Source organism: Salvia hispanica, chromosome 6 (genome assembly GCF_029641045.1).
Source record: "Salvia hispanica isolate PSC_SH4W2 chromosome 6, Shi_PSC_v1, whole genome shotgun sequence".
Taxonomy (NCBI): Eukaryota; Viridiplantae; Streptophyta; class Magnoliopsida; order Lamiales; family Lamiaceae; genus Salvia; species Salvia hispanica.
In genome coordinates this window covers 10,812,153-10,839,915 of record NC_142697.1, presented here as the reverse complement: position 1 = coordinate 10,839,915, position 27,763 = coordinate 10,812,153, and the positions used below count along the sequence as shown (strand labels likewise).

General features: G+C 40.3%; 3 protein-coding genes across 9 annotated transcripts; 1 reads left to right on the top strand and 2 right to left on the bottom strand.

The window, feature by feature from the left end:
- Positions 1-215: 215 nt before the first annotated feature.
- Positions 216-4,827, bottom strand: LOC148923208 (pentatricopeptide (PPR) repeat-containing protein). 7 transcript variants are annotated; one of them, XM_089061795.1, is made up of 5 exons: positions 4,699-4,827; positions 3,927-3,992; positions 1,482-3,099; positions 881-1,213; positions 216-707 (listed from the first exon to the last, which is right to left on the bottom strand). In XM_089061795.1, the coding sequence occupies exon 3, from the start codon at positions 2,971-2,973 to the stop codon at positions 1,555-1,557; it is 1,419 nt and encodes a 472-aa protein (XP_088917921.1). In that variant the 5' UTR covers positions 2,974-3,099; positions 3,927-3,992; positions 4,699-4,827; the 3' UTR covers positions 216-707; positions 881-1,213; positions 1,482-1,554. The 7 variants fall into 7 exon arrangements, with proteins under 7 accessions (XP_088917921.1, XP_088917922.1, XP_088917920.1 ...); XM_089061796.1 differs by having other exon boundaries at positions 881-957; XM_089061794.1 differs by having other exon boundaries at positions 881-930.
- Positions 4,828-7,773: 2,946 nt separating this feature from the next.
- Positions 7,774-11,778, top strand: LOC148923207 (uncharacterized). Its single transcript, XM_089061430.1, has 5 exons — positions 7,774-8,749; positions 8,808-8,863; positions 8,959-9,985; positions 10,262-10,329; positions 10,459-11,778. Exons 1-5 carry the CDS (start codon positions 7,774-7,776, stop codon positions 11,776-11,778), a joined length of 3,447 nt encoding a protein of 1,148 aa, XP_088917556.1.
- A 13,305-nt stretch (positions 11,779-25,083) lies between these two features.
- Positions 25,084-25,773, bottom strand: LOC125208257 (uncharacterized). The gene has a single exon (XM_048107841.2). The coding sequence runs from the start codon at positions 25,746-25,748 to the stop codon at positions 25,293-25,295; it is 456 nt and encodes a 151-aa protein (XP_047963798.1). The 5' UTR covers positions 25,749-25,773; the 3' UTR covers positions 25,084-25,292.
- Positions 25,774-27,763: the final 1,990 nt, after the last annotated feature.

The window sequence follows — 27,763 nt, the reverse complement described above, 5'->3', positions numbered from 1 at the left end:
ATATATATATATATATATACTATCTATTTACATTTATAATTTATTATTTTTTACTTCAACTTTTTTTATTTAAGTCTTTTTATTCTTTTGTAATTTCAATTTTCAACATTTGTATTTGTAATATCGACATTCACATATCGTTCAAATTTGTATGATTGTATAATTGTTTCAACAAAATTCCAATTGTTCCAACTCCAATGTCGACTTCTACTCCATTTGTCAATTGTCATTTTCATTTTATTTATTTATTCGATAGTACAAGACTACAACTACACCTACAACTCTACAATTAGTACTATACCGAAATAAAATTAAAAAATACAAAATAAAAAAATTCGGCATTGAACCGGCGGTCCGAACCGGAACCGGCCCAGAACCGTCTGGAAACCGCCGGTTTTGAACCGGCTTGGAACCGTGACTGAACCGGAACCGAAACCGGAACCACCTGACCCTAGGCGGGCCGGTTCAGGTTCCATATTTTTTTGAACTGGAACCGGCAGTTCCGAACCGGGAACCGGCGGTTCATGAACCGTGGTGACGTCTATTCAGAACAAACAAAATTCTTCTCTGAATCCTGACAATCAACAACCAAAAATACGAAGAAGAATAGTCCCACCAAATCAAGATTGCTTCTTTGAATCATTACCCCCTAAACAACTTCCTCCTTTTCCTTCCCCTCTGACTCTTCCCCAGGGAAACGGTCCACGCTGCGAGGTATAAACAATGAATGGGTCTCAATTTTCTCTACATATGTGAACAAATAAGAAACACACAATATACTAGCAGAAAGTAGTTTTCCTGTGTGCCGGTGTGTTGGTCTATTGGTATAGTGGTAAAAGAAAATGAGTTTTCCTTAGAGTTTCAATGAAGTTCATCCCACCATCACAATCTCTTGATCTTCATCTCCTATAATAATTAGGATCCCACGACCTGGAAACATCAACTGAGATGGGTTATCTGCATACAATTGTCTCCAAATATCAGTTCAGGCAAAACATCACAAATATGTGCTGGCAGTGTTATTCCACAGCAAAAGAAGAAAACACTGACTACAGTCTTCTCCTTTTATGAAACTTAAAATCATAGGATATCCAGGATCGTGTCAGCCGGTTATTCAGAGGGAGAAGAAGTTCTATTGTTGCCTAGATTATAATATAGCCAACCCTTCACTTCATCATGTGTTGCAGTTTCCTGTTCATCTGCATAACAAAACCTAATGGGAAGATATAACATTTAAGTATGAGAATGCCTTTAGTATCATTTAGGCTAAAATTGGAACTGATCTAAGAGACCTAACTCTTCGTTTCTAGGCCTTTAACCATCAGAAATCTAACTCATTTCAATTTCCACCACAGTAAAGAACAGATAAAACTGAGGGTGTTGCAATTGCAAGTTTGCAACAGTAAAACACTTGAGAAGCTATTATACCATAAATAGATTCAAGATAATTCAAACCAGCAAGAATTCACTGAAACACATACCTTATGTCATGATGCCACTGCAGGGGAATGTATGCTATTAGGTTTCTAAAGCATTAGTTGAGATTTCTCAGGTTCATCTGGAAGGGCCATTCATCAGCACATTGTAAGTTGCAATATCAGGTATAAATCCTTTATCGAACATCTCATTCACCACAACTTCCCTCTCTTTTCTTCTCCCTTCTCTTGCGTAACCCGAAGCCAAAATCCTGTACACCATACCATCGGGATGCAAACCCTTCTTTGAAGCCAGCAGCCGCAGCTTATTTGCTTCCAACGTGCCTCCCCTGCCACACATATCTTCTAGTAGACAACTAAACGTCACTGTATCTGGTAATATCCCTTCATTGAGCATTTTTCTCATTAGATCAACTGACTTTTTAGTCCTACCAGTTCTACGTAAACCTTCAACCAAAGTCGTGCACGAAATCAAGCTCGGTGCATAGCCATTGTCCCACAACTCATTCACCAATTCAAGCGCCCGCTCAATGTTCCCATTAGCACAAAGCATCTCAACCAACACAAAATAGTCAAACCCCTTTGGCAAAACTCCTTTCCTAAAAAACCCAACCATCAAATCAGCTGCTTCAATCACCTTCCCTTTTCTACCAAGTCCATCAACCAGGATCTCACACGTTACACATGAGAACTCACACCCCATCTCAGTCATCTCATGCGCCATCCCAACCGCCTGCTCCACCTTCCCATCCCGGAAGAAGCCCTTGATCAATGTGTTAAAACTAACCACATTTGGAAGACAACCTTTTTCCTTCATCTCCCTAAACACCTCCAATGCTAAACCAAACTTATTATTCCTACAATAGCCACTAATCAAGATATTAAAAGTGATTGCATCAGGATTTACCCTATTTCTAAGCATTCTTCCATAGAAGTCTACTGCTCTATCCAATTTACCGAGCTTCACAAAACCATGGATCACAATATTATACAAGGCGGCATTGGGTTTCCCATCGATTAACCGTTTCATTATATCAAAGGCGTGGAGTGCATCATCAAATCTACCTGCCTTACAAAATGAAGTAATTGAAACGCGGAAGATAGGCTCCGTTCTAGGGCATGAGAATATACCGTCGGAGCATGGGCAGGGGTTGGAGGAAATGAAGTCTAGGAGCGAGAGGAGAGAGTCGAGACGGTCGGTGGATACGAGAGCGCGCACCATGTACTCGAGCGTGGAGTGATCATGGCGGAAGGAGTCTAGCGTGGCGGCATAGCGGAAGAGGTGGAAGTCGAGGTGGCTGAGCGTGGGGTGGTGGCGCAGGCGGTATTTTAAGAAGTGCAGGAGGTCTTGCGGTGTGATGGCGATTGCCGGTTTTCTAAGGGATGATTCGAATAAGGCGGTGAGGTTGGTTAATTGGGTTTGGGCGGTGGCTGAGGAGGTGGGGGGAGTTAAGGCGGAGATGCTGGGTGGTTGTTGCGGCGGTGGCAGTGGTGCAGGGTGGTGTCGGGATTTCGAGAATCTTTTTAGGGCTGACATGCCACCGTGATTGTGGGTTGCTCCGCCGCCTCTTGTATGTGCCTAAACAATATAGCGACACCGTTTTACACAATCCTTTTTCTCCTGCCCCCAAATTTACTTCTCTGCAAGGCAGGACAGCTGCATCTGTATCATAATGACAAATTCCAATTTAATCATGTACTACCAAAAATATGTAATCATATTTATTTTATGTTAAACATGTTATAATAGACATTAAAAAAAAGTTTATGTAAACATCAGATTCAAACTCTCACCAAACATAAGACATGTTTTGCCTGTGAACAGATCCACCAACATAACATTTATGTTAAGCCCGTGACACGTTTTGTATATGCGTCTTTAATGTGACGCATTTTGGAAACACGTCTCATTAAAGGGTGATGCGTTTTAAAAATGTGTACTTTTGAGAAATAAAGCCAGAATAAAGTAGCTAAATTATATTGGAAAATAGCTGCCATATTGTTGCTTTTCTTCATCATTCACATATTAATTCCTCCCATCACACCATGTATCATGTAGTAACTATTAATTCCTCCTATCACACCATTTATCACGTATTAATTCCTCCCATTACACCATATTTCATGTATCATTTTCCCCATCACACCACTTATCACACATTATTCCATCCAATATATTATGTATCATTTTCCTCCAACCACACCATACGTCACATATCATTTGCGCCTATCATGTATCTCACATCAACACTCATTTCTAAATAATTCACATCAACAGCTTTATTTTGCATATTATCGAATCACATAATTTAAGTAAATTTCACTTCTTTCAATATCCTCACCCACAGATATTAAGGCGACTATCAATACTTCTTATTCACAAATTGCATCACAAATTAGCACACAAATACTAAATGTAATTACATAAACTTAATTCAAGAATTAAAACCCAATGAAGAATATACTAGCTCAAAATCCAAAATGACTTACAAGATTCATCTTCCTCATTTGCCAGTTGCGAGTCCTTGCCCGTGTTGGCTCTCGTTATAGGGTGACCTTTCAATATAAAATTCTTATCAACACCAAAAAAAAGTAATTAAACATAAACAAGTTCTCTTTTTAGAAACTTAATATAAATTTTTATTCCGTTCGGTACACGGAATTAGAATTGAATTGGAATTAGAATTCTATGGAATTGAATTGGAGCAAATTGAATCCTAATTCAATTCCAAATCTTGCGTTCGGTATGACTAAGGAATTGCTATGGAATTGTTTTATAATTTTAAATCCTTTATTTAATCATTCTAAAATTAACAAAAAATCATAGTATTGATTAAGAATTATGGGTACCAAATAAAAAAAAAATGAATGAAATCATCCAAATAAAAATAAATTTAAAAAATGCATAAAGTGAAAAAACGCCCAAAAATATTTGAGTCGGAAATCTCTTCTGTGAGCAAATGTATTAATTTTGTATTTTCATTGTTTAGACTTTAGAAGCTCCAAATGTTTAGAACCCATTTAAAAATTGATTGGGGCTTTTTGTCGAACAGTTAGAAGACATGAAAAAACTCAATACAATGAACAAAAATTAACCACAAATGTGCTGCAAATGTCAAATTAATTTCAAAAGATGAACACAACAATATTCATAACAACATAATTTCAAGGAAATCAACCAAAAAATTTAGAAACCATCGACTTTCCATCGAACAAGAAACTCAACAAATTGGACTGATGAAGAAATTTGGATCCTGATTACCAATAAATCGATATCTGGGGGCACAACACAGTTGAATAGAGAGTGAAAAGAGAGGAACGGCAGGGTACAACGCAGTTGAAATTAGAGAGAAAAGAGAGAGAAACGGCTAGGGCACAGCATGAGAAATGAGAGAGAGACAAAAATTAGTTTTTTTTTTTTTTTCCTTTTATCTGACCCGTTTTCATATTTTGACCCGGGTAAGATCCGCGTGTTTTTTAATCTGACCCATTTGGAATTACAATTTTTTTGTTCAGGTGTGGAATTGAAATGGTGGAATTGAAATTAGTGGAATTAGACTTCAATAACAAATCCTCACTTTTTGTGTTACCGAACAGTGGAATTGGAATTGAAGGCCAATTCTAATTCCGCAGCCCCAATTCCATGGTACCGAACGGATCCTTTGCTTATTAAAAAAAATCATATATGCTCCGAATTCTAAACAACAACATAAAACCAAAATATTATTCCCAAAAATGAATGATGAAACTCGTTTTGAACTTATTGATCAGCAAAATACAAAAATCATCAAAGTCTTGCCCCATTTATAGGCTGACCCACTTTATCTCATTCCAAGAATACACATTTTCTATCAATTAAGTGATGAATTACATTGTTAATGAAGACTGTAAAGCTACCTAAAGTAATCACACCAATTTCTTAAGCTATATTGAAAAAACTCTAGGTTATCTCTACCTTCACACACCAAGCTCAAAAATTTCATTCCATTCACTTCACAAACTAGGCTTAATAATTTATGCATCTAAAGAAATATGGGATTTCCACCAAATTTGGTTAAATTTATATTTGGGGAAGAACTTAAAGACAAACCCTACCTATAAATTGAATATAAAATTGGATGAATAAGAGGTGTGGGAATATTACTTGAATAGAGGATAGACAAGATTATCCTTGAGTTGCCGGAATCCGACGACGGAAGTAGCAGAATCGGTAGGACAGTTGCTCACTGATACGGCCCGAGCTCTAGATCACCCAATCGTGACCGATATCACATCCCTCCGATCACAACTCAACAATCAACAAGCACACAATTAATCGAATGAACTGCAAATACAGAGCACCTCACAATAGGAACTATATTGCGATGAATCGAAGAGGAATTACAATAAACGATCAAGAGAAATGATAATGCGAAATAATAATGCGATGGATCCACGACCCAATGCACACACACATTCACGCTATCAACATGAATTACAAAGGTGGTGGTCCTTCTATTTATACTACTACTCTTCACGTGTTCCCCGTTGCCCTCCAACTCAGCATGCCACGTCATACGCCACGTCGGAATGTGCCATGTGCAATCATGTGCCTTATTGATCCTACCAACTTATTATCATCCTAATCACCCGAGCTCACACCTTGCTACCATCGCAGACGAAGATGCTAGCTCCATTGTTGCATGCATGGTGATCTAGAGTTATGCATGCAACAATACCCCCCTCTTAGGGTTCCTTGTCCCCAAGGAACCATGGAAAGCGTTCCTTAATTACATCTGCGAACTCCCATGATGCATCCGCCGGTGACATACTGATACGCCCGGATTTTGCACTGTTTTAAGGCCATTATTTGGTCCGTTTTTGTTATCAAAATCACTCTACATGTCCATTATTTGCATATTCTATACATTTTGGTATTTTGACGTGTTTTGTGAGAAATGTGCATATTTGAGCCGAAAAGGGGAGTAAAAACGCATAGTCTGGAAATCTGGAGTCAGACGGCGACCAGCGACCGCCGCGAAGATGTACGGCGACCGCCGGCGCCCGGCGGTCAGAGCTATGTGGCGGCCCGCCTCGAAAATTTACGCTAGGAGAAGAGTCTCGCCCGGCGACCGCCGGAGGACATGTGGCGGTCCGCCACCGAAGGGTCAGAGTCTCTGGACTCCAACGCGGCGACCGCCGGCCAAGGTGCGGCGGCCCGCCGGAGAAAGGCGGCGAATCCGACCAGCCCTAGTTTTGCTCCAAGATTTACCAAATTTTGAAGATCTTTTCCTTCTATGATGAGGAATAATCTTCCCCTATAAATAGGACCTCAAGCTTCATCAAGAGTTTTTTTTCCGGACACACAACAAGAACACATTCATAGAGATCAAAAGCTAGAGTACTTCAATTGTGCAAGGAGTTGGAGAAGGATTTCAAGAACATCAAGAACGACAAGGATTCAACCTACGGGTTTTATTTGCTTTAGTTTTATGTTCAGATTGTTTTCCCTTCAATCTATGTTTTTAGTTTATTCAGTCATGTGTAACTAAACTCATAGGATTCTAGGGATGTGTTAGTAGCAACTTTGGTTATACAATTCCGTTTTCTATTTAATATCCGTTTTGTTTTTACTTTGTTTCTTCCCTAAGTTAATCATGATGCTTCATAATTGAGTGACACAATTATGTATGATTCAATACAACTTGCTTCATAACTGTGACAGAGTTCTAGCGAGTTAGATCCACTTAGTAGACACTACAGTTAGCTTCCTTTAAAACGGCATTGTTAATTGAGAGTGAGGACTTTTCAAGGGTCTTAGGAGCTTTTTGGAGTTACGTGTTAGGATTGACAACCCTAATGTTAGTAATCAACGTTTGTATCGCATGAGCATAAGCTAGGTGACTCGTCCTTTCAAAGTATTAACTGTGCTAGGGTATTGTAGTTTGGAATTTGTATAACCATAAAAGCGAAAGCACATCCCTGGAATTCCCCTTATCTCTATACTTTTCTCTCCGTGATTTGCTTGCATTTAGTTGTTTACTGTTTTTAATATTTACTGTTTTCAAAAGTTTCCAATAATTCTTGTTTCTCCAGATAGTAATTGAGTTCTAGTAGAAGATAGACACTTTGTGTACATCTTCCCCGTGTTCGATACCCGGTACTAACCTTTTGCTATACTATACCTACTCTGTATACTTGCAGGTATTTATAGTGCAAATAAAAAGTGCATCAAGTTTTTGGCGCCGTTGCCGGGGAAGAAAATTCACTTTGGAGTGATATCTTCAAACGGATAATTTTACTACTTTGGATTTTAATCGCTTTCATTTTTTTTTATTTTATTTTTCTTTTTGTTTTAATGGATTTTCCTGCAGGCGTAGGAAATCCATGTGGTTATTTTGATGAGCAGCATAGGGGATCGCACTACGTCCCAGACTGTTCTGATTACTCCTATGATGCACAAGAGTACTGTTCTAATGATTATGAAACATGTGCAGGTATGGAGGATCAACCCCGCTCCAGTTGGGAGGTTCTGTTAGAAGTTTGCATTACTGAGGTTCTCAACCATAGAAAGGTGACGAACAAAAGGTTGGAGAATTTGGAAAGAAATACCAGCGCCTTGGAAAGAGGGTTGGCAAACCTCGCTACTCAAGTCGGGATGCTGGAATTCAACCTTGGGATCTTAGCCACAACCATAGGAAACAGGCACACTCCAGGGTCGCTTCCTAGCCTGCCAGAAATAAACCCAAAAGGAAAATGCCACGCGGTGCAGCTACGCAGCGGGACTACATATCAACCTCCGGAGGCAGGAGACCTGGGCAGGAGAGGAAGAGAAATAGAAAAACCACCTGGTACCTTGTCTGTCGATGATGTGCGGCGGCCCGCCGCATTCCAACACGGCGACCCGCCGCGTACACACCAACAGGACGAGGAAGATTCTGGAATTGGCATGGCTGAAGACCCGGCGGTCGCCACGCCCCATCGCGGCGGTCCGCCGGCCGATAAACAGCAAGCAGATGCTTTACCACAAAGCAGTGTCACCATTCCATATCCTCAACGATTAAAGAGCAAGAAGCTTGACGCTCAGTTTACCAAGTTCTTGGAAGCAATGAGCAAAGTCCACATCAACATTCCACTGGTAGAAGCCCTTCAACAAATGCCCAATTACGCCAAATTTTTGAAAGATGTTGTGGCAAAGAAGAGAAAGTGGGGGAAGTACGAGACAGTGGGCCTAACGGAGAGCTGCAGCGCTATCATTCAAAAAGGGTTACCCACCAAGCACAAAGATCCAGGGAGTTTTACATTATCTTGTGTTTTAGGGAATGATGTGAGAGGTAAGGCGTTATGTGATTTAGGATCCAGTATTAATTTGATGCCTTTATCTTTTTACAGGAAACTCGACGTTGATAGTATCCGTCCCACCTCAATCACGTTGCAAATGGCAGATCGTAGCACAACAACGCCAATGTGGATAGTGGAAGATGTCTTGGTAAGAGTGGGAGAGTTTATTTTTCCTGCTGACTTCGTTGTGTTGGATATGCAGGAAGACAAGAAGGTTCCTTTGATCCTTGGAAGACCATTTTTAGCCACTGGCGGAGCCATGATAGATGTACAAAAGGGAGAGCTGACATTGAAGTTGAACGATGAAAGCATCACATTTAACATCTACGGTGCACTGAAATTCCATGGAAAGGAGGGGGCAGAAGGCTATCAAGAATGCAGTGTCATACAAATCGTTACCGACTGTGTGGGAGAAGTAGAAGTCACTTATCATCAAACCCAGGATCCTCTTGAATCTTGTCTCATAAACTCATTTACTCCTAATGCTGATTTATCATCTTGTGATGCAAGTGTTTGTGCAGTGGTGACAGAATTGGAAGCGCTACCGGAGAGAATTCCTCAAAAGGGAAATGCATTTTTGCCATTGCGTACACCCGAAGAAGAGGAAGAAAGAAGGCAGGCAGTGGGAAAACCACGGGGACCACCAAAGGTGGAGCTAAAGCCGCTCCCCGAACATCTCAGGTATGCATTCTTAGGGCCAGGTAACATTTTTCCAGTTGTGGTGTCCGCTGCATTGAACGAAGAGGAGTGTGACAAGCTTTTGTGTGTGTTAAATAAGTATAGGTCTGCCATAGGATGGTCTATTAGTGATTTAAGGGGGATTAAACCTCGTGTGCAAAGCCAACGTAGACTTAATCCTATCATGCAAGATGTAGTACGAAAAGAGGTAATAAAGTTACTAGATGCAGGGATTATCTATGCAATATCTGATAGTGAATGGGTAAGTCCTACGCAAGTAGTAGCTAAGAGAGGGGGGATGACTGTAGTGCCTGGCCAGAATGGAGAGATGATAGCCACTAGAGTAGCTACAGGATGGAGAGTATGCATTGATTATAGGATGTTAAATGCAGCCACTAGGAAAGATCACTTCCCTTTACCTTTTATTGATCAAATGCTTGATAGATTAGGGGGATATGATTATTACTGTTTTCTTGACGGTTATTCTGGTTATAATCAAATTGCTATTGCTCCCGAGGATCAACATAAGTCTGCCTTTACATGTCCTTATGGTATTTTTGCGTATAGAAAAATGTCTTTTGGGCTATGTAATGCTCCCGCTACTTTTCAGCGATGTATGATGGCTATATTTCATGATTTAATTGAGAAAGTAATGGAGGTTTTTATGGATGATTTTTCGGTATTTGGCAAATCCTATGATCACTGTCTTGAAAATTTGGCTAAGGTTTTACAGAGTTGTGTGGAAACTAACCTAGTTCTCAATTGGGAAAAATGTCACTTTATGGTGAAAGAAGGTATAGTTCTAGGACATAAAGTGTCCTCTGCAGGTATAGAAGTCGACAGGGCAAAAATTGCAGCCATTGAAAAGCTCCCGCCTCCGTGCAATGAGAAGGGAGTAAGAAGTTTTCTGGGACATGCTGGCTTCTACCGGAGATTCATCAAGGATTTTTCAAAAATCTCTAAACCTCTTTGTAAATTGCTTGAGAAAGATGTGAAATTTGATTTTACTTCTGATTGCTTGCAGGCTTTTGAGACCTTGAAGAAAGCTCTAGTGAGCGCTCCCATTCTCATTACCCCAGATTGGAGTCAACCATTCGAGATTATGTGTGATGCAAGTGATGTTGCAGTTGACTCAGCTTTGGGACAAAAGAGGAACAAGATTTTTAGAGTCATTTATTATGCTAGTAGAACTTTAGATTCTGCTCAAGCTAATTATACGACTACCGAAAGGGAGATGCTTGCTATCGTGTATTCTTTTGATAAATTTAGAGCTTATCTTGTGGGGACTAAAACCATTGTTTACACTGACCATGCAGCTATAAGGCATCTGTTCGCAAAGAAAGAAGCAAAACCCAGGCTCATTCGATGGATTTTGTTACTTCAGGAATTCGATGTTGAGATAAGAGACAGAAAAGGGTGTGAAAATGTTGTGGCCGATCATCTGTCGCGGTTGGAACATCCGGTGGAAGGAGAAGACTTATCACTTGAAATCAACGAGGATTTTCCCGATGAACATCTGTTTTTTACTCAAGCCACTTTCCCATGGTACGCTGATATTGTCAATTATTTGGCAGCCAAGGTACATCCTCCTGATCTCACTCCTTATCAGAAGAAGAAATTTTATAGAGATGTACGATCTTATTTTTGGGATGAGCCCTACTTGTTTAAAAGATGTGCAGATACTATACTTAGGAGGTGTGTACCTCAAGAGGATTGGGCGGCCATTGTTGAGAAGTGTCATTCATCTCCTACTGGAGGACATTTTGGTGTGCAAAGGACCGCAATAAAGATTTTGCAAAGCGGTTTCTATTGGCCCACCATATTCCGCGACTCTGCTAGTTTTGTTCTTCAATGTAATGAATGTCAGCGCACGGGGGGAATCACTAAGAAGAAGGAGATGCCTATGAATACCATTATTGAGGTGGAATTGTTTGATGTATGGGGGATAGATTTTATGGGACCATTCCCAAAATCAGGAGAGTACCAATATATCTTACTTGCAGTAGAATATGTTTCTAGATGGGTGGAAGCAATTCCAACCAGAACTAACGATTCTAAAGTGGTTACTGCTTTTGTTAGAAAGAATATTTTTTGCAGGTTTGGTACTCCTCGTGCCCTCATTAGTGATGGAGGATCTCACTTCAACAATAGATGGTTAGACAACGTGTTGGACAAATATGGAGTCAAGCATAGGGTCACTTCTCCATACCATCCGCAGGCGAATGGACAAACGGAATTAGCAAACAGAGAGATCAAGTCGGTTCTTCAAAAGACGGTGAGTGTGAACAGAAAAGATTGGGCACTTCGGTTGGAAGATGCGTTATGGGCCTACCGCACTGCCTAGAAGGGTCCCATAGGTATGTCTCCTTATCAACTTGTGTTTGGAAAGTCATGCCACTTGCCTCTTGAGTTGGAATACAGGTCGTATTGGGCAATCAAGAAGTTGAATCAAGATTTTCAAAAGGCCGGTGAGGAAAGACGTCTTTTTCTTAATGAGATGGACGAATTTCGAATGGAGGCTTATGATAGTTCATCCATCTACAAGGAGCGAATGAATGCTTATCATGATAGGATGATCAGTCCAAGAGAGCTCACTTTGGGGGATGTGGTTTTGTTGCATAACTCGAGACTATCTTTGTTTCCCGGGAAATTGAAGTCCAAATGGACTGGTCCATACATAATCAAGAAAATCTATGATAGTGGAACAGTTGAGTTACTAGCCCCGGATGGACAGTTGTTTCAAGCAAATGGTCACCGTGTTAAGAAGTATTACAGTGCAGACAATGTGTTAGATGAAGAGGTTGGTCTCGAAGAGCCACCCAAGGAGTGAAAAAGGGGGGTAAAAGTCAAGCTAATGACTCTAAAGGAGCGCTTGTTGGGAGGCAACCCAACAATTTTTGCTTTAATTTTAAGTATTTTTGGTTTTGGTTTAATTTTGTGCTTTGCAAAAATTTTCGCAGGTTCTGACCTCTCCGTGGCGACCGCCGCAAGCTCTGCGGCGGTCCGCCACCTGAACGCTGGAAAGCATCTTTGACGTGCGGCGACCGCCGAACAGCTGCGGCGGACCGCCACCTGGGCAAAATTTTCCAGCGCGATTTTTCGAAATTCTTCGAATTTTCGCCCTGCTCAACCTCTACGCGAAATTTTTCAGGGTACGTTTTTTTTCAGTAGTATACTCACGTCCCTACCGACTCTACAAACTTATTTTACACTTTGTTGTAAATAAGTTTGGGGGGATGAAGTGGTGGACCGTGAGTTTAGGGTTTTCTTTTTGTTTGTTTTTGCTTTAATTTTCCAAAATCCCGTAGGAGATTTTTTTGTGTTCTAAAAATGTTTTCTTGAATCCATGTCATGAACATAACATGAAGAACTTAGAAACACGCATGCTTAGGGACACATTAGACCGAGTTGCCAATGATATTATATTCCATCTATGTTTAAGTGTGGCTTAACGTTTTGATATGATGGTTGGGTGAAAAGGTGCATAATTAGTGAATTGCTTGTTCGCCTTGAATCGTGCTTCTACCTTGTGAGATTTGAGCCTTAAATTCTTTCTTGTGTGATTTATCTGTAAGCATGTATATGTTTCTAGAACTTGCTCCTAGTCTGCCTAAGTTTACATAGTGTTTAAGTTGATTTAGGAGGATGTTAGGCCGTCTTTTCTTAGCTACTTTTATATCCAAAATTTTCGACCCTCTCAAATTTTTCCTTTATAGCCAATTTTGAGCCTTTAAGCCTTTTCTTTGGAAGCCAAAATAAATGGGGGAACAATTCCTTGGGTTAGTATAGTTTTTGTTATCTTCTTTTGTAAAGGAATTGGAGAGATAAGGAGGAAAGTATAAAAAGTAGTGTGCTTAATATTAAGAAAGTACAAGTTGTGAAATTTTGAGAAAAATTCCAAATATGTGCTTGATCTTAGAAAAAAAAAGAAAGGATGTGTAAAAAAAAAAAAAAAAAAAAGAAAAAAAAAAAGAGAAAAAATGTGTGAAAGGTTGTGAAAAGAAAAGAAAATCAAAGGATTGAAAGTAATTTGAAGGAGAAAAATAAAGTGTTAGAAGTGCCTTAAGTTTTAGAAAAGTGGAGTCATCTTAACTCTACTTGGGATATTTTTATATTTGAGTCACTTTTTAGCCAAATATTCCTCACCTACCAAAGAGCCTACGTTACAACCGAAAAGAAAGACCTTTCGGACTTTTGATGCTTAATCACATTGAGTAGAGGAGGGATTAGACTTTGAGGAAGCCTATGGTAAACTTTGCATGATGCATGATTTGAGTGATTTACACTTTACCTTTATACACTTTGAGAGTGAGAGAAAGAACACTTCCCATCTTTGGAAGTTTGCCACATGTGAGTGCTTGAATTCAAGGTGTTCCACGAGTTAGTAATGAAAGTGCACTATTAAGCCTTGCTTGATTTGATTGTGTTAATCCCTGCTTAATCTATTCTTTCATCTTTCGAGGCAATTATGACGTCTAGTCCTTGTGCATTCCGTGCGTCTATTCTTGTGTCTTTAGTGTTTTGTTCGAGGACAAACAAAAATGTAAGTTTGGGGGAGTTGATACGCCCGGATTTTGCACTGTTTTAAGGCCATTATTTGGTCCGTTTTTGTTATCAAAATCACTCTACATGTCCATTATTTGCATATTCTATACATTTTGGTATTTTGACGTGTTTTGTGAGAAATGTGCATATTTGAGCCGAAAAGGGGAGTAAAAACGCATAGTCTGGAAATCTGGAGTCAGACGGCGACCAGCGACCGCCGCGAAGATGTACGGCGACCGCCGGCGCCCGGCGGTCAGAGCTATGTGGCGGCCCGCCTCGGAAATTTACGCTAGGAGAAGAGTCTCGCCCGGCGACCGCCGGAGGACATGTGGCGGTCCGCCACCGAAGGGTCAGAGTCTCTGGACTCCAACGCGGCGACCGCCGGCCAAGGTGCGGCGGCCCGCCGGAGAAAGGCGGCGAATCCGACCAGCCCTAGTTTTGCTCCAAGATTTACCAAATTTTGAAGATCTTTTCCTTCTATGATGAGGAATAATCTTCCCCTATAAATAGGACCTCAAGCTTCATCAAGAGTTTTTTTTCCGGACACACAACAAGAACACATTCATAGAGATCAAAAGCTAGAGTACTTCAATTGTGCAAGGAGTTGGAGAAGGATTTCAAGAACATCAAGAACGACAAGGATTCAACCTACGGGTTTTATTTGCTTTAGTTTTATGTTCAGATTGTTTTCCCTTCAATCTATGTTTTTAGTTTATTCAGTCATGTGTAACTAAACTCATAGGATTCTAGGGATGTGTTAGTAGCAACTTTGGTTATACAATTCCGTTTTCTATTTAATATCCGTTTTGTTTTTACTTTGTTTCTTCCCTAAGTTAATCATGATGCTTCATAATTGAGTGACACAATTATGTATGATTCAATACAACTTGCTTCATAACTGTGACAGAGTTCTAGCGAGTTAGATCCACTTAGTAGACACTACAGTTAGCTTCCTTTAAAACGGCATTGTTAATTGAGAGTGAGGACTTTTCAAGGGTCTTAGGAGCTTTTTGGAGTTACGTGTTAGGATTGACAACCCTAATGTTAGTAATCAACGTTTGTATCGCATGAGCATAAGCTAGGTGACTCGTCCTTTCAAAGTATTAACTGTGCTAGGGTATTGTAGTTTGGAATTTGTATAACCATAAAAGCGAAAGCACATCCCTGGAATTCCCCTTATCTCTATACTTTTCTCTCCGTGATTTGCTTGCATTTAGTTGTTTACTGTTTTTAATATTTACTGTTTTCAAAAGTTTCCAATAATTCTTGTTTCTCCAGATAGTAATTGAGTTCTAGTAGAAGATAGACACTTTGTGTACATCTTCCCCGTGTTCGATACCCGGTACTAACCTTTTGCTATACTATACCTACTCTGTATACTTGCAGGTATTTATAGTGCAAATAAAAAGTGCATCAAGTTTTTGGCGCCGTTGCCGGGGAAGAAAATTCACTTTGGAGTGATATCTTCAAACGGATAATTTTACTACTTTGGATTTTAATCGCTTTCATTTTTATTTTATTTTATTTTTCTTTTTGTTTTAATGGATTTTCCTGCAGGCGTAGGAAATCCATGTGGTTACTTTGATGAGCAGCATAGGGGATCGCACTACGTCCCAGACTGTTGATGAGCAGCATAGGAGAGAGACATGGAAGACGTCATGTATGGCCGCGGTAGTAGGCAAGTTCAACTTGTAAGCAACTTTACCAATCTTGTCAACAATTTGATTAGGACCATAGAACTTTGGATCAAACTTATGGTGCTGTCCTCTGATTGATTTTTGGCGATAATCCTGCAGCTTAAGCCAGACCCAATCACCTACTGCATACTCTTTATCACGCCTTCCTTGATCAGCCTGTTTCTTCATTCTATCCGCCGCTTTCTGCAAGTTAAGCTTTAAAATCCCAATCATACTCTCCCTATCACGTAGAGCGATATCGACAGCCTCAATCTTAGAATCCCCAGGGAGATAGGGAACATGGAGAGGGGGAGGAAATCCATAAAAAGCCTCAAAGGGAGTCATTTTAATGCTTGAATGGTATGAAGTATTATACCAAAATTCAGCCAACCCAAGCCACTGCAGCCAAGAATGCGGCTTCTCACCCATTGAGCAACGTAGGTAGCACTGCAAACATCGATTTACTACCTCGGACTGACCATCCGTTTCAGGGTGGTAGGCAGTAGAATAGAGTAAGTCCACTCCCAACAAAGCCATGAAATCCTTCCAGAAAGTCCCAACAAAAATGGCACCTCTATCACTTACTACTCTCTCGGGCATCCCATGTAGCTTATAAACAGAGTTCAAGAAAATCACAGCCACATCCTTTGCTGAAAAAGGGTGTGCTAATGCCAAAAAATGAGCATACTTGCTCAAACGATCTACTACCACCAGAATGGTGTTCTTGCCTTGAGAAGTTGGGAGGGTCTCAATGAAATCTATTGTAAGATCAGTGAATATACCAGCTGGAGGTGGGAGGGGTTGTAATAATCCTGCTGGAGGAGAGTTTTCTGGTTTATAACGTTGACAAGTCACACATACTCGAACAAATTCCCTAACCTCTTTCCTCAACTTTGGCCAATACAAAATAGCAGAGATTCTCTTATAGGTGGCCAAGGAGCCAGAGTGTCCTGCCAATGCAGAGCTGTGAAATATAGATAATATCTGAGCTTTGAGATGTAAATCATTACCAAGAACCAACCTGCCATTTCTCCTTAACTCCCCATTCACCCAGCTGAACTTAGGATGTGAAGTAGGATCCTGCTGCTTCTCATTAAGCAACTTTTGAACAAGGGGGTCAGAATTCCATGAAGCCTTGATCTTCGAGATAAGTTACAGAGGTATAATATGAGATGATAGAGCATAAATCATGGTCTCAGGGACCCTGGATAAAGCGTCAGCCACTGAATTATCCACCCCTCTCTTATATCTGATCTCATAATCAAAGTGCATTAACTTGGCCATCCAAGCTTGTTGTGTAGGAGTTGTTAGTTTCTGCTCCAAAAGATACTTGAGACTTTGATGATCTGTTAATATAATGAACCTCCTGCTTTGAAGATAATAGTACCATTTCTTCACAGCCAACAAGATAGCAAGCAATTCTTTCTCATACACAGGCAGAGACAAATATTTGGAAGATAAGGCCTTACTGATATATGCAATGGGATGTCCTTCTTGCATTAGAACTGCTCCAATTCCATAGCCTGAGGCATCAGTTTACACTATAAAATCCTTGGAATAATCTGGAAGAGCCAATACAGGAGCTGATATCATAGCCTCCTTGAGACTATCAAAGGTTGCTTGGGCATCTGTAGGCCAACTGAACCCAGCCTCTTTTGTAATATTCACCAAGGGCTTAGCAATGCTGCCATATTGAGGTATAAATCTCCTGTAATAACCAGTAAGCCCAAGGAAGCTCCTAACATGCTTGATAGTCTTAGGCTTGGGCCAATTCTTCACTGCCTCAACCTTACTCTCATCAGTGGCCACCCCTTCCTTAGATATCACATGCCCCAGATAATCCACCATTTTACAACCAAAGGAGCACTTAGATCTCTTGGCAAAAAGCTGATGATTCTCCATTAAACACATCACCTCAGAAAGATGGTGTACATGCTCTTGTTGGGTCTTGCTGTACACTAAAATATCATCAAAGAAAACCAACACAAACTTCCTCAAAAACTGTCTAAAAACTGTATTCATGAGGTTTTGAAATGTTGCTGGCGCATTGGTTAAACCAAAGGGCATTACCAAGAACTCATAGTGTCCCTCATGAGTTTTGAAAGCAGTCTTAGCAACATCTTCAGGAGCCATTCGAACCTGCCAGTATCCAGAACGAAGATCAATTTTAGAGAACCACTCTGCTCCTCCCAGTTCATCCAGTAACTCCTCAATAACTGGGATGGGGTACTTGTTCTTTATAGTGAGGGAGTTGAGGGACCTATAATCCACACACATGCGCCAAGAGGAGTCCTTCTTATTCACAAGTACTATAGGACTAGCAAAAGGGCTGTTGCTATGCCTTATTACTCTAGAGGCTAACATCTCACTCACCATTGCTTCAATAATGTCTTTCTGTTTTGCAGCATATTTGTAGGGTCTAATATTCACAGCATTAGCTCCTTGCTTGAGTATGATTTTATGGTCCTGCTCTCTAGGTGGGGGTAACCCTTTTGGCTCCTCAAATAGGGTTGTATATTTTCCCAAGACCTCCTCCAATTCTGGCCATATTTCTTCCAAGCTGATGTTATTACAGCTGCCCAAAGAAACCTCAAGTGCAGGTACCATTAAATCCATTTTCCTTTCCTCAATATCACTCTCCTGCATGTTAAAGATGTGTAGGCTATGTAACTGATTTCCTTTTGTTGGCCACCTCTCCCCTTGTAGAGTCACTTCCACATCATTCAACACAAAGTTCATGCTGAGTTTATCAAAATTCCATCGAATTCCCCCCCAGAGTTGATAGCCATTGCCCACCCAATATGAGATCATAAGTTTCCAAGTGTATGATATAAACCTCTGTAGCAAATGAAAACCCCTGCATTTCCCACAATAACTCCTCACACTTCTCAGTACACTGCAACACTTGGCCATTAGCTACCTCTACTGCCCTTGGTGTCACTGGCTTCTTTTCCCCCTTAATTCTTCCAGCCACCTTGTTGCTCAAAAAATTGTGTGTGCTTCCTGTGTCAATCAATATTCTTAAGGGCCTCTTCTTACACATTCCTTTAATTCTCATAATCTGAGGTCCTTCTCTCTCCCATACAGCATGTAAGGATAGCTGCAGATCCTCTTCCTCACCCTCCACATCCACTTCTTCTTCCACCTCATCTTCTGGGGAAGCTTCCTCACTCACAAGTCTCTGCTCGATCATTTGTATCACAAAAGATTTCCTCCTAGCACACTGATGATTTGGAGTAAATTTTTCTGTGCACCAAAAGCATTCCTTCTTAGCTCTCTTCTCATCTAACTCTGTTGGAGTCAGGTTAGTACTTGCTCTTACTCCTATCTTGTTCCATCCATTACTCCAACCTCCAGACATCCCAGACTGCTTAGAGTTAGTAGCAGTTACAGCTATAGGTTTGTTGTTCGAATAGTAGCTGCTAGAGACTTGTCCTCCACCTTGTATCACCTTTGATTTAATACCCAAGGCCTTCACAGTGAGCTCCTGCAACTTTGCCAAAGAATAAGCCTCAGCTAAGCTCCTCGGCTTGAACATCCTCACTGGCATTTGGAGTTCATCCATCAATCCAGATAAAAAGAAGCTGAGGGCTTGATCCTCTCGAATTCCTGCTCGTGGATAAAGCTCATCAAACTCATCCATGTAAAGCTGCAATGCTCCTCGTTGTTTCAAATTTCTTAGGTCGGCTAGTGGATCCTCATAGGCCTGCGTTGCAAATCTAGCTGACATCGCCATGATATAACATCTCCAATCTACGTATGCCATATCCCCTTGTAAGCTCGCAAAACCTTTGTGCCACTGTTGAGCTCTGCCTTCCAAATGGATCGCGGCCACTCTGACTCTGCTTCTCTCTGGCACTCTCGCAACCTCAAAAAAATACTCCGCTCTCATTACCCATCCCTCAAATCCATTCCCATCGAACTTTGGAAACTCATATCTAGTGGATCTCTCCCAATCGTTCGACTCATCCTCCGATTTCGTACCCGATCCATTCGTATTTGTTGCACCCGCAGCCGATTCTCCTCCACCACCGCCCGATCCTTCTCCTTTCACCCATAGTGTTTTGAATTGTTGATTCTGCAAGTTGATCGCAGCAATAGCATCCGTCAATTGCGTCATCTTCTCCCCATGCTTCACCGAGAACTCATCCAAAATTTCACTCACCCGATTCTCCACTAATTCCACCATTTTCTTCTCCATCTCCATACCACGCGTGACCGAACCCGTCCGGAATCGAGGGCTCTGGATACCACTTGATACGGCCCGAGCTCTAGATCGCCCAATCGTGACCGATATCACACCCCTCCGATCACAACTCAACAATCAACAAGCACACAATTAATCGAATGAACTGCAAATACAGAGCACCTCACAATAGGAACTATATTGCGATGAATCGAAGAGGAATTACAATAAACGATCAAGAGAAATGATAATGCGAAATAATAATGCGATGGATCCACGACCCAATGCACACACACATTCACGCTATCAACATGAATTACAAAGGTGGTGGTCCTTCTATTTATACTACTACTCTTCACGTGTTCCCCGTTGCCCTCCAACTCAGCATGCCACGTCATACGCCACGTCGGAATGTGCCATGTGCAATCATGTGCCTTATTGATCCTACCAACTTATTATCATCCTAATCACCCGAGCTCACACCTTGCTACCATCGCAGACGAAGATGCTAGCTCCATTGTTGCATGCATGGTGATGCTAGCTCCACAAAACTGAAGCCGTATGCGCTAGACTTCTATATTCAGCTTCAGTACTTGATCTAGCCACAACTGACTGTTTCTTGGCACACCATGATATGAGATTGTTACCATAATAAGTGCAGTACCCGCTTGTGGATCTTCTATCATCCAAATCTGCAGCCCAATCAGAGTCGGAGAAAGCCATTATTCTTCCATTTGAAGCTTGAATGTGTATGCCATAATCAATAGTCCCAGAAAGATACCTCAAAATCCTTTTTACTGCCCTCCAATGTGTATCAAGAGGAAAAGCCATGTATTGGCTCACTTTGTTGACTGCGAAATTGATGTCAGGCCTGGTTATAGCTGCATATTGTAATGCTCCAACAGTGCTCCTATAGAGCTTTGGATCAGATAATGGCTCACCAGTTGTCTTGCTTAACTCACAGTTAGACACCATAGGTGTAGGGCATCCATTAGCTCCAACCATGTTAACTTTCTTTAATAGATCTTTTATGTAAGTGCTTTGACAAAGATGAAGGCCCTTCTCTGTTTTTATAACTTCTACACCAAGGAAAAGACTTACCTCCCCAAGATCTTTTAAAGAAAAGTGAGCATTGAGTTGAGAGATGACAGCCTTGATAGAGGTTGGAGAATTTCCAGTAACCAACATGTCGTCAACATAAATGAGTAGATAAATGACTTCATCCCCTTTGTGCCTGAAAAATAGAGAAGCATCTGCTCTTGATTGAGAAAATCCAAGAGAAATAAGCACTGTATGCACAGTGAAAAACCATGCCCGTGAGGCTTGCTTCAAACCATAAATTGCCTTGTTAAGTTTGCAAACCACGTGTGGATCTCCTTGTTCAAAACCTGGTGGTTGTCTCATATATATATCTTGCTCAAGGGTGCCATTAAGAAAGACATTGTTCACATCCAAGTGAAGGACTGACCAGCCTCTGGAGACAGCAAGACTGAGAATTAATCTGACTGTGGTGGGCTTAACAACCGGGCTAAATGTCTCATTGAAGTCAAATCCAGGCTGTTGTGAGAAGCCTTGAGCCACCAATCTGGCTTTATGCCTAGCTATAGAACCATCAATGTGAAGTTTGAGCTTAAATATCCAAGTACACCCAATCAGATTCTTCCCCGGAGGAAGAGTGGTGAGAATCCAAGTACGATTTCTTAGAAGAGCTAAGAATTCAGATAACATGGTTGCCTTCCAAATAGGTATAAGGATGGCTTCAAGGGCAGATTTTGGAACGAGATAAGGAGACATGGCGAGAGAGAAAGCCTTAGGCTTAAATATCCCAGCCTTGGATCTTGTGATCATGGTATGTGAGGGGAGTAAGGGAGGCTGTGAGGGCACAGGGTGATTGTCAGAAGTATGAGGATCCAAAAAATGATCAGTTGATGATGATGAGTCAGAGGATGATAAAGAGTGATCAGGAGCATTTGTGGGTGGTGAACATACAGCATGAGTGTGAGGTGGTGTTGTTATTGGTGGTTGTGAGTTGGAGTGTGCAGCTGCATTGTGGGAAATGGTGTTGACAGGTGAAGCAAAGTCATGTGAGATAGCAGGAGAAGGAATGATAGGTATGTGATGAGGAGCATTAGGACTGACATATGGAAGAGGAACTGAGGCAGAAACAGAGGATTGAAAAGGAAAAACATTTTCATCAAACACAATATCTCTTGTAACAATAATTTTACCCCCAGGAAGAAGAGCTTTGTAGCCTTTGTGAGCTTGGCTATATCCAAGAAAAGTGGCTCTATCGGATCTGTAAAGGAGTTTATGCTTGTTATAGGGACGAATGAATGGATAGCAAAGGCATCCAAAGACCTTAAGAGTAGTGTAATCTGGTTTTGCTTTGTGTAATTTTTCAAATGGGGAGATATGATGGAGAGTTTTGGTTGGCAGAAGATTAATTAGGTGTGTGGCTGTAACAAAAGCATCATCCCAAAATTTGTGAGGGAGAGAAGCTTGAGACAGAAGTGAAAGACCAGTTTCAACTATGTGCCTATGTTTTCGTTCTGCCAAACCATTTTGTTGGGGGGTGTGTGGACATGAAACTCTATGCATGATACCAGATTCTTTGAGAAAGGATGTTAAGGCCTGGAATTCCCCTCCCTAGTCGGACTGAAGTATCTTGATTTTGGATGAAAACAAGTTTTCAATCATGACTTTGAATTGTTGAAAAATAGATAAGACATCACTTTTGTGTTTCAACAGAAAAATCCAAGTAAATCGACTGAAATGATCAACAAATGAAACATAATAGAGGAATCCATTTCTTGACACAATTGGGGAAGGACCCCAAAGGTCACTATGTATGAGCTCAAAAGGAGAATTGTGCACAGATTGAGAAAGGGAGTAAGGAAGTCTATGCGCCTTTGAGACACAACAAGAATGGCATAAAGAAGTAGATTTCATTGATTTGTATGGGACATTACATCTGTTTAGAGCAGCTTTGACAACATCAAAGGTGGGATGTCCTAGCCTTCTATGCCATATATCAAGATCTAAACTAGAACATGAGTTAGGAATGCTGCTAGAACAAGAAAAAACAGTAGGAGTGACATTTGCAGAGAACACAGTAGGTGCACTTGCTGCTTGATTGTAGACAGTAGGGGTTGACGAGTTGGAGCTATGGCTTCTCTTGATTGAAGGATGATGAACAATGAACTGATAAAGGCCGTTGTCAAGTGTTCCCTTGAGAACGATTTCCTTGGATAGACGATCCTTAACAAAACAAAGAGTCGGGTGAAATTCAAAAAATACATCATTGTCTTTTGCAAATTGTGAGACACTTAAGAGGTTTTTGGTGATGTTTGGTACATGAAGAAGGTTTTTAAGAAGAAGCTTTCTAGTGGTGGAAGAAGAAACAGAATCAAGATGAGTTTCACCAATATTAGCAATTTTAACACCAACACCGTTACCAAGGACTAGTTGCTTACCCCCTGTGTATTCGGCACTGATGTTGAGATTACTTAGATCATTGGAGACATGGTTCGTGGCTCCTGAGTCAGGGTACCAGCAGCTGGAACCACTTCCATCATAACTGTACTCTGAGGCGCTGCCCAGTGACTGAGGAATAGGAGCTAAGTTGGCTCTTTCTTGCACCATGTGTGCCGAAGGATTAGAATATGGCTGCTGGAATTGCTGGTTGGAGTAGGACTGTTGTGGAGGTCCTCGTGAAGTTTGCCCTTGAGCAGGAGCAAAACTTTGTTCAAAACGATACCAACACTTGTTTGCACTATGCCCAGGCTTTTCACACAGTTGGCAGATGATCTTGCCTCTACCAAAACCTCTTCCTGAGCCTCTTCCCCCTCTAAAGCTCTTGAAATTTCCTCTTCCACCATTGTTAGGAAATGATGGATCTTTCTTCTGACTGGATTGCTGCACCAGATTCAGAGTTGGTTGAGAACCTTCAGTGCTTCCTCCTGGATTTCTAGTGCTCTCCATTCTTGCCTCAAAACTGTGCAACAAAGCACAAACATCTGGGACCGTCCATGGTTCCGTTCTTGAAGAGATAGAGCACACGACTGGATCATAGTCTTGCCCCAGACCTCCAAGAATGTGCAAGATCTGTTCTGCAACAGGGATTTTGCATCCAGTGGATACCAGAAGATCGAAGTAAGACTTCATCTTGTTAAGATATTCACTTATAGGAAGTGAATCCTTTTTCAAGTTGTGGATCTGCTGCTTATATTGCAGCATCTTTGCTGTAGAGCGGCTTGCAAAATTGACTTCGAGAGTCTTCCAGATATCACGGGCTGTTTTCAGTCCTACAACCAGAACAAGTGTGCTCTCTGAGAGTGAAGAGAGAAGCCATCCAACTAGTCTTTGATCTTGCCTTCGCCAAGTCAGAAAGGCTGGATTCGGAATGATGGTACCTTCAACAGGTCCAACAATGGTTCGAGGTGGAGGATCCTCCCCTTCTTCGAGATATGACTCTAGGCCATAACCCCATACAGCCGCTTCAACTTGCTGCTGCCACATTAGGAAATTTGTTGCAGTCAACTTGACGGACAATGGTGGAATTTGTGACAGAGATGGAAAGGCGGATTGTGGTGGTGAAGAAAAATTTGTAGCATTTGAATCAGTAGATTCTGCCATTTTCAAAGGTTTAAAAGAAATAAACGATGGTCAGAGCCAGGATTAATCTCCTGCTCTGATACCATGAAAGAAACTAGAAATGAACATAATGAAAAGACAATAGCTGTGTTGCTCAATTCGGAGAGCTCTGGTTTGTTTCTTTGATAATATATATGCCCAAATATTTCTACAATTCATAGCCTTTATATAGCTAATGAAGGAATGTGAATACATGCTTTCCTAATCCTAAAAGCATCTGCAACTGACTAAATCCAAATCAGGTAAAGGACAAAAGATCATCCATTGTTGACTCCTCCAGCTTCTGCCACGTCAGCTAAGGGTGTGGTCCTTCATCACAGCTGGAGTAGCATCCTTAGGGGAGACAACAATCTCACAATTGTGATTGTCTCCAACATGTAACACCCAAAGAGTGGCAATATATTCAGTATATACCGGTATATGAAGGAAAAAAAAAAAAAAAAAAAAAACTCTTAATAGGCCGCTGAAGCTTTGGTTAATTAAATCTCACTTGTACAGTTTTTGGAAACCTATACTTTACTGGATGATGGATATATTGTGGTACAGATAAAATTTTTCTCAAATAGCACCTCAAAGTTGGAGTTAAAAGTTATCTTGAAAAACCCAATGGATTTGGATTGTATACTAATTCATGTATCAAACTAGTAGTAGTATATTTTACATTTCTGATCAAACCAAAAAGTTGAAAACTGTCCTCCCTGCTACATGATCCGTATCTATACTTATAATTCTATTTTTCTTGTTTTTGTCCTACAACTGAAGCTGCTGGTAATTAAAATGGAGATAGATTTCCAAGAACTAGTCCAGTTCAGGGATACTCTCCAGCCCTTTGAGGCCGATGCTTTTGCTATCGATCTTGAGTGGCTCTTTCCGCACCTCAGTGATCATCTCTTCAACCGAAACTCCTTCTTTCGCAAGCATTGCCTGCAGCTCTTTCTTGCTGATCACAACCTTGATCCTCACGGCCCCTGTGCCTCGTCTTCTCTCTTCCTCCACCACATCATCAGAGAAACGCACCCTCTTCTTCTTCTTCGCAGGCACGGGCAAGGGAAGAAGATAGTACAAGCGGCCTCGAAGCAGCTCGGTGTTGGGATGCAAGTGTTTCACTACAGGGAGTTTATCTGTGATTGCATGGTGAGAATATTCACACAGAATCTGGTGGACTTTGATTGGAGATTTGTATTCAATGATCTTTCCATCTGTTTTCATCACACTGATCACAGATTTCTGCTCAGCAACTAAGCAGTTTCCCATGTTTGGATTTTTTTGCAATAGAAGTTGAAATTTGATGAGTGAAGAGAGGTAAATTTTGTTGATGGTATATATATGGGAGAAGTGATGAGGATGCCCTCACATTTTGGCAATATTACAGAAGAAACCATCTAGGCCCCACTTAATGATTTTGTTGGAGTTTGTGATTAATTGTGATGGTGATTTTGATTAGTGTTTAATTTAACCTTTTGCTGGTTGGGAATACAAGTGCTTAGTACTAATTGGGAGCTGTCAAGTTTCATTTGGCTTTGGCATGTGAAAAGTTTACATAGAGCAGAATAAAATCTTGTGTGAAATTATTCATGGATTTGGATTCTCCATCAAAAATAGTGTGTATATTGTTTGACTAATATAATAATGACCTTTTGATTGTAGTTTGTAATTCATAAACTTAGAAGAAACTATATTTAAGAGAAATTTCTCTATGCCATTCCACTTGATAGAAAATAGGGCTAAAGCATCATGTTGCCTCTATTTGAAATAATGATATTTAGATTCATGTACGTGATCATATTCATGTCGACCCAGTGAAATTGTGTCTTAAATTAGTAATTTATTTTAATTAGCAAAAATAATACATGGGTGATACAAATAATATTTGGTTACTTATATTTAATTGTTTGAGAATATACTGTTAGTAATAAGGGGTGTGATTATATGATAATCCATATTTATGATGATAAAGTAATAACCAATTTATGCATGAAATATATTATTTAAAAAAAAATGATGTTTATAGTCAATAAAATGATATTCTTTCCTCATGTATAAAATGATAATTGTAATCAATAAAATGATATTTTGTTTTCATAAAATGATATTCTGCATGTATAAAATGATATTTTAGCAAAAATAAGATATTTCATCCATAAAAGGTTATCACCCTAAATATGAGTTATCATTCTAACTCACCATGTTAGTAATAATGTGTAATAGCCATCATTAACAGAACAAAAATACATACTATCGATTCAAAAAGTTGATTCAATTAATAGTATATATAAGTAAAATATTTTATCAGCAGAAAACGAACGTGATTAAATTTCACATGACTTAATAATCACCCAGGCGAGGCATTGTTAAACAAACATTGTAATTATGTAAATATTGACACAGCACAAGACCAACTCAATGGAGCACTTGTGGGAAGTGGAGCATTACCAAACAACCAACTATTTTACTGGGAAATTACAATATTTCCCCACTAAATGGTTGACTACAGTTTACCTCACTATGTTGACTACATTAATAATTAATCTACCACCATCATTTATTTTCCTTTGTTGAATATATTTCCTTCCTAATAATTAGGTCGGTTGGGCCTAAAGAAAATCACTGCACGCATGATCTTACTTTTACATTTAAGTTGATACTCCATATAATATCATCTTACTATTTTCATTTGTTGCATGTTTTATATTTTATATACGTAAGATATAGTCTCACTTATGAAGAAGTACTATAACTTATATATGCAGTCGCATGTTTCTCATATTTGCTATGAGAAAAACATAATTCATTGTTAGTTTAAGTAGATAGCTTTTGGTATTTCATTGCTACTAGTATGGAGCTTTTGTACGAGACAGAGAGGGAAAAAGATAGTGGCGAAAAGAAAAAAAAATGTTTCCTCAACTCAAATCGAGACAGACGACGTCGAAGAGTTTCAGCCGACTAGTTTCGACACCATGAATTTTATTTTCTAGATCTACGATGATATACAAGTTTTATTTATGTCTAGTTTGTGGGTTAGCTTAATATTTGAAAATTGAAATGGGTGCGTAGCATACTATCAATGAATAAAAATAATAAAACATGTTGGTGGAATTTCCATGTTAAATTGCAAGATAAATACATGTATAAAAAGATGTTGATTTACCCAAAAATTTAGGTGTTTGTGGTGGTCCTCAAACTGCCAAGATTTTGTTGCTCGATATGGACTGGTGCATATCTATCACCATTTTGCCAACTTGGTTTTCTATTTCCCTCCCCCCCCCCCC

Coding starts and splice junctions, on each gene's coding strand:
- LOC148923208 (XM_089061791.1), bottom strand. CDS start 2,973: ATGTCAGCCCTAAAAAGATTCTCGAAATCCCGACACCACCCTGCACCA.
- LOC148923207 (XM_089061430.1), top strand. CDS start 7,774: ATGGATTTTCCTGCAGGCGTAGGAAATCCATGTGGTTATTTTGATGAG. Junction 8,864..8,958: donor CACGTTGCAAATGGCAGATC/GTAGCACAACAA, acceptor TTGGATATGCAG/GAAGACAAGAAGGTTCCTTT. Junction 10,330..10,458: donor CTCCGTGCAATGAGAAGGGA/GTAAGAAGTTTT, acceptor GATTGCTTGCAG/GCTTTTGAGACCTTGAAGAA.
- LOC125208257 (XM_048107841.2), bottom strand. CDS start 25,748: ATGGGAAACTGCTTAGTTGCTGAGCAGAAATCTGTGATCAGTGTGATG.